We start from the raw sequence: 6,960 nt of genomic DNA on the forward strand, positions 1-6,960 counted from the left end.
CTTACTTTTTATTTTGAACAGGGTCTTGCTAAATTGCTGAGGCTGGCTTCCAACATGTGATCCTTCTGTCTCAGCCTCCTGAGTCGCTGGGATCACAGGCGTGTGCCAGAGATGGATACCAAAAAATAAATCCCCACTGCCAATAAATAAGTAACATCTCCAAGTGACTTTAATGCGCAAAGTTGAGAGCCACTGCTAGGGAAAGGAACAACTTGATGCAAAATGGGCTTCATTGCTCTAGTCAAGACCTTAATTAAGTAGTTGAGAAAGGAAGTGTTAAGATGTCTCAGCCAGCAAACAGGGGCCAGCAGCACATAGTCAAATCTTTTTAGTCACAGCGTCCATTTTTTCCTGTAAGCAAATGAAAGGCTTAAGCCAATAGCTCCACTCGGCGGCAAACAAGAAAGAACCAAGGGAAAACGACCCGGGTGTGTCTCCTTGCAGGAGGAGCATTCGCTACTTCCGCGCCCTTGCCGCAGCCGCAACTGCAGCCCGGGTGGCTAGTACGCAGTCGCAGAACCACTTGAGCGCGCGAGCAGCGGTCCCTGCGCAGGCGTCGCCCGGACCGCGTGCACACGCCCTCTGCCGGCTCCCCGGGTTCGTCCCTCTTCTCGACTTCCCCCTGGCCACCGTGCGGGAGGGTGGCCGAGATGGCAGATGAAATCGCCAAGGCTCAGGTGGCCCAGCCTTCTGACGGCGACACCATCTTTGAGAAGATAATCCGCAAGGAAATCCCTGCCAAAATCATTTTCGAGGATGACCAAGTAGGCGCTGGCACGTCTTGCTCGGGGGCTAAGGCGGGGCAATGGCCTGAGGACCCGCCGGTTTCCCTCGGAGGGGAGGGAAGGGGCCCTGCCGCCCCAGCCATGCGCCCGCGTGGCCTCTACCTCGGGCCCCCAGCCAACGGGCAGGGCGGCGGGTATGGAGGCGGCCTGCCGGCGCGTGCCGGCGCTCCAGTTACGCCTTATCAGCCACGGGTGCGAGCCAGGCCGCCGGCCGCTCATGGGGCCGCACACCGCGGAGCCTGGGCAGGCGTTGGGCGCGTGGGCTCCCCGGGAGCAACGCCCGCCGGCTCCGCGTCTGCCGCGGGCCTCGTCTGTGTTAGGAATCTCTCAATCTCGCCCGCGCTCTGCCTGACAGGGAGAAACCCGATCGCGCCCTGACTCACGCCCAATCTCCGAGATCTCCCGCGCACAGCTGGCCCTCCCCGGGCGTCCCCGCGCCGCTTCGGCCCGCACGAACCGCACCGCACCGCAGGCACCGCGTTGCGCTGGCGGCCGCAGGGTCGCGCGGGGCGGGCTGGGATGTGCTCTCCTTGATCTCTACCGCTGAAAAACGTGCACTTAAGTTAGTGATTTCTTTCGTATTTCACGGGAAACAGTTTTATAACTTTTAGTTTTATAGTTCTTAAATAGTTAACTTCATTACAGGTGAAATCCTTGTTGATTAAACTTAAGAATTATGTCTTGTGTGAATTATTTAGTGGACAGTTGTATTTATAGGTTTCGATTCCAGTATAAATAAAGCTGAGCAGGAGTTTGGCACATATAGGTAGAAAAACTTTTATAAACATTTTGTTAAAAAAACTTTTAAGAGGGCTGGGGTTGTGGTCAGAGGTGGAGCTCACCTAACACCTATGAGGCACTGGGTTCGATCCTCAGCACCACATAAAAATAAATAAAGTTACTGTGTCCATCTACAAACTCTAAGAAATAACGGAATAAAAGGAAACCAGTGCTACTGATACTAGATTCAAAGTGTTATCTATGGTTTAATTAGTTCTTTTGAGTTGAATTTTATTTAGGTACTTTTGTTACTAGTTGGGAAGTTCTTTTGTTTTAGAAAAAGCATGTTTCTTTTTAAAAAAAAGTTTCCAGTTTCATTTTATAAATGCACGTTGAAATAAGGTCTTTTGTTCAGCATAACAGCATGATACAGCATTTTGTAGGGAATACCAAATAAAATTACTTCTGAGACAAATAAACATGCATGAGTTCTATTAAACAGCTTCCACCTTCAGTAAAGAACAAATGATATAAAGACATTCATATAGTATGTATATTTACAGATACTTCTAGTGTGGTAAATGATTTGTCAGAATGCTACTGTTCAGTTCCACAAAAGGTAACATATATGTTTCTTAAATAGTTGAGTTAAATGGGAAGAATACCTGTTTAAATATGAGACAAACATGTGATTACAAAACTGATTGATTCCTGTAAAGGGAAAAAAAACACAGAAATTACACAATCAGGACTCTGATCTAGAGAAAGTGTGAGGGGAAGGGAATTAGGTTTCCTTCAGAAATTTTATATATATATATATATGTATATATGTGTGTGCTAGGAAGAGAGGATTTAGCACTTCAAATTGAGGAATGACTAGCATTTAAAATTAAATAGCAAAAGTTGGGTATGGAGGGAGAAAACATCTTTGAAGTAGAGGGGGAAAGCTCTGAGGATAGAGAGCTTTGAAGGACAGTATAACTTGGAGGTAAAGAGTTTCAAGAGATCTGACTGGGGAGATGATGTGGTTAATTTCTTTAAGTTCCATAGAAGGGGTCATGGAGTCTGTATGTGCATTGTTTATTTCTATTTTTTAGCATCTAGTACAGTGTCTCCCACATGGTTAGTGTTCAATGAATACTTGTTGAAAGAAAAAGTTTAAGCCAAGCAGATAATATACTAAAACTTTGACTTTTTTTTTTAACCCCTTAGTGTCTTGCTTTCCATGACATTGCCCCTCAAGCACCAACACATTTTCTGGTGGTACCCAAGAAACATATAACCCAGATTTCTGCTGCAGAAGATGATGATGAAAATGTAAGTAAAATTCCAACACAGTTTATTTTATTGTTTTTTAAATTGGGAGATTATATTTTGTTCTTAAAGTGCTGTCATTTTTTCATCTTCCTAAGAGCATTACTGAGAAAAAACAAAGCATTGTGACACTTTGAAGTAAGGTAAACATACAGAAGTAATTTTTGATTTTTATAAATTAGGCATATAGAGAAATAAATTAGATTTTATTGGCATGTCATAAGACCAAGAATTGGTGTGCTATATGATTGAATGAGAGGAAAAAAAATACAAATAGAGAATATTAAAATTATGACCAGAATTTTGGTAATGACAAATCTTCTAAAGGATAATTTGTGCAAAAACATTCAAGGCATATACTGAAAGGAAACTCACTAGTTTGTGAAACTCCAAGTCAAATTTAATCATGTCTACCCAAAATAGATAACATTAGAATCCACATGCATATCTCAAAGTGAACCTCTCCAACACTCAATTACAAATGCACATTCCTATTATGTCTAAAAATCTGATTACTAAACCTGTAATTGAGCAGGGACTGGCAGCTGGGCTGTGGGCCACATCTAACTGGCTGCTTATTTTTATAAATAAAGTTTTATTGGAATACAATAACTTTGTTTAGTGTCCATGGCTACTTTTGTTCTACAATGACCCTTGAATAAAAGAAATGTCTTGTGTGAATTATTTAGTGGACAGTTGTATTTATAGGTTTGGATTCCAGTATAGATAAAGTTTTTATTTATAGTTTTTTAAATACCTTTATTTTATTTATTTGTTTTTATATGGTGCTAAGATTCGAACCTAGTTCCTCACAGGTTCGAGGCAAGTGCTCAACCACCCCAGCCCTTGAGTAGTTTTTAATAGAGGCCAAGTGACCCACTGTCTGACCCTTTGCAGAGAAAATTTGATGACTCTTGGTTTAGAGGCAGTAGTCCAGAAACAGAGGGGTAGTCATAATCTAATTACTTAGTTATATTGAAGCAACCAGGAAACCTGTGAAATTAAGATAGAAGTTGAGGGCTGGGGATGTAGCTCAGTGGTAGATCATTTACCTAGCATGCACAAGGCCCTGGGTTTAATTCTCAGCCCCCCAAATATATGTATTTCAAAAATTTCAAAAGCCCAACAGTCTTAGAATCACATTGTAACTAGTCAGACTTTAATATTTTTAATATTTCAGATCCCATTGATAGGATTGTGTAATATTGAAATGTGTCTGAACATTTTTCTTTGCCCTTATGACTTTCTTGGGTTAGAGGCAATGGGCCAGAAACAGAAAGAGAGGGTATTCAGAATCAATTGCTTAGCTCTATAGAGGGAATTAGAAAACCTGTGAAATTAAGATATAACTTGAAAAGTACACTGTAGTAGTTTTTCCTGTGGACATTGCCAGATCTCTTACATTGCCTGGGGACTTGTAGGACCTGTGGCAAATACCTAATTTCACTTTGGGTCATTTGTTTTTGTTTTTCAATACAGTCAATGGACAATTTGTCCTATTTACACAGTAGTCTACCTATGTGTTACCAACTTTCTCTCCTAATAAAAGTTAGAGAGGCAGGTTGGTGACAGAACTTTAAAGTACCAGTTCATTGTTTGCTATTTCTCATGGTAAGAGACAAAGGGGATTAGCCTCTTTTCCCAACATTTTTACAAGTTCTCAAGAAGTTCCCATGGCAAGAAAAGAGGGAAGGGAGAGAGAGTCTTAGGTTTTTTGTTCCCATTGCCTTAGTAAGCACCAGGACAGTAGGCTCTGCTTCCTATTCTGTGCAGAGCCAAACTGTATTTTAGTCAGCTTTTTCATTGCTGCAACAAAAGATCTGACAAAAACAATTTTAGAGGAGGAAAAGTTCATTTTTGGGCTCTTGGTTTCAGAGGTCTTAGTCCATAGACAGCTGGATCAATTGCTCTGGGCCTAAGGTGAGGCAGAATATAATGGTGGAAAAGTGAGGTGGAGGAAGGCAGCTCAGAATATGACACCAGGAAGCAGAGAGAGTTGTCACCACAGACAACATATAAGCTCCAAGGGCACGCTCCCAAGGACCCACCTCCACCCAACACACTCTTACCTGCCCACAGTTCCCACCCAGTTAATCTCTATCTATGGATTAATGTACTTATTATAATGGTTAAGGTTCTCAAACCCAATTGTTTCACCTCCAAGCTTTCTTGCATCATCTCACACCTGTGCTTTTGGGGGAAACTTAGTATTGAAACAATAACACTTTGATTTGTTTTCAGTGATAAGACTTAAGAACACTGAAAGATTAAGAAAATGTTTTATATATCTTTTGTTTACTATTAACTCAATACAGTGGGCAAACTGTATTATCAGTCTTCTACCTTCAGAAGGGTTTTGATTCCTAGAGCAGACTTGCTTCTTTAATATTGGGGGGCAGTAGCAAAGAGGCATTTTTGTGCCTTGATGAGTTTCTTCTATCTTAATGTAAGTAGCCCTGTACCAAAGGGAGAAGATCTAATGGGACTTCAGATTGATTGATTGATTGATTGATTGATTGATTTTATTTTGGCACTGGAGAACTTTGCCACTGAGCTACATACATCCTCAGACCTTTTTATTTTTATTTATTTTTTTAAAAATAGTTTTTTAGTTGTCAACAGGCCTTTATTTTTTATTTATTTATATGAGGTGCTGAGAATCAAACCCAGTGCCTCACACATTCTAGGCAAGCGCTCTGCCCCTAGGCACAACCCCAGTCCAAGACCTTTTTATTTTTTATTTTGAGACAGGACCTGTACATATTGCCAAGTTTTTTGTTTTTTGTTTTTTGTACCAGGATTGAACCCAGGGGCGCTTAACCACAGAGCAAATCCCTAGCCCTTTTTTATATTTTACTTAGAGACAGGATCTTGCTGAGTTGGTTAGAGCCTTGCTAAGTTGCTGAGGCTGGCTTTGAACTTGCAATCCTCCTGCCTCAGCCTCCCCAGCCTCTTAGGAGTACAGGCATGTGCCACCGCACCTGGCGCCAACAGTGTTATTGAGTTGCTGAGGCTGGCCTTGAACTTGTGATCCTACTATTTCGTCTCCCAAGTCATTGGAATGACACATATACATATTTTTAGAAACACTTGGAATATAATTAAAGAGCTTTTTAATGGGATTTTAACTATAAATTATGCTGTATTAGGATTAAGAGAGTTTCAGAATATTTGCCCAAGAGGGTGTGTGTTTCACCTTGGCAATATTTTAATTTGGTATTTAAACTTGACTGTTATTTAATGGCAAGAAGTTGTAAATTTCTTCTGCTTAAGAAACTCTTTTTCTTTTCCAGCTTCTTGGACATTTAATGATTGTTGGCAAGAAATGTGCTGCTGATCTAGGCCTTAAGAAGGGTTATCGGATGGTGGTGAATGAAGGTGCTGATGGAGGACAGTCTGTCTATCATGTTCATCTGCATGTTCTTGGAGGTCGGCAGATGAATTGGCCTCCTGGCTAAGCATGTATTAGATGGTTTTCCCTTCTCTAGGCAATGATTATGCTTGCATTTTCCAATATGTTAAGCAGCATGATTATTTGTGCCCTGGTCTGGAGATATTGGGAAAATAATTTTAAATGCCTATACATAATAAATACATTGTTGCATGGTTTACTGTCTCTGAATTGATTGGTTCTTTGTATTTGATGGAATTTATGAAAGGTAGGTTCATATTTTGGAGATTTTGTGCCTTTTTTTTTTTGGACAGTGCTGGCTATTGAACCCAGAGCTTGGCAAGTGTGAGGAAGTACTCTCCACCACTGAGCTGTACCCCTAGCTCATATTTCTTATATTTGCTTCCCCAGGAGGAGCACAGCATTTGAATACTGCATTGTTATAATGGTGTGATTAGTCTTTGAAGACAAATCACAAGAGTTCACAAATTTGGCTTTGAAATATTCTTTCAGGCTAAAGTATTGGTCCAGGAGAAGATTTTCTAATCTAATTCTCATTCTCTAAGACCACAAGAGTAATGACATGATTGATCCAGAAGGTGGCAGTTTGGGGTCTATGAACAATATATTCAGTCCACATGTTTCCCCTAGTCTTGAGATAATTTGGAAAGGATGAAAGTAGGTTTGTCATAGAATTTTTGATGACTGTGTAAAATCAGATATTGATATTTCCTTGCTATTTAAACGCTA

The 6,960-nt window shown here is 40.9% G+C and overlaps 1 protein-coding gene across 1 annotated transcript; it reads left to right on the top strand.

Annotated features, from left to right (window-relative positions):
* Nucleotides 1-533: 533 nt before the first annotated feature.
* Nucleotides 534-6,450, top strand: Hint1 (histidine triad nucleotide binding protein 1). Its single transcript, XM_026400164.2, has 3 exons — nt 534-764; nt 2,718-2,822; nt 6,113-6,450. Exons 1-3 carry the CDS (start codon nt 651-653, stop codon nt 6,275-6,277), a joined length of 384 nt encoding a protein of 127 aa, XP_026255949.1. The 5' UTR covers nt 534-650; the 3' UTR covers nt 6,278-6,450.
* Nucleotides 6,451-6,960: the final 510 nt, after the last annotated feature.

Source organism: Urocitellus parryii, chromosome 1, assembly GCF_045843805.1.
Source record: "Urocitellus parryii isolate mUroPar1 chromosome 1, mUroPar1.hap1, whole genome shotgun sequence".
NCBI classification, from domain to species: domain Eukaryota; kingdom Metazoa; phylum Chordata; class Mammalia; order Rodentia; family Sciuridae; genus Urocitellus; species Urocitellus parryii.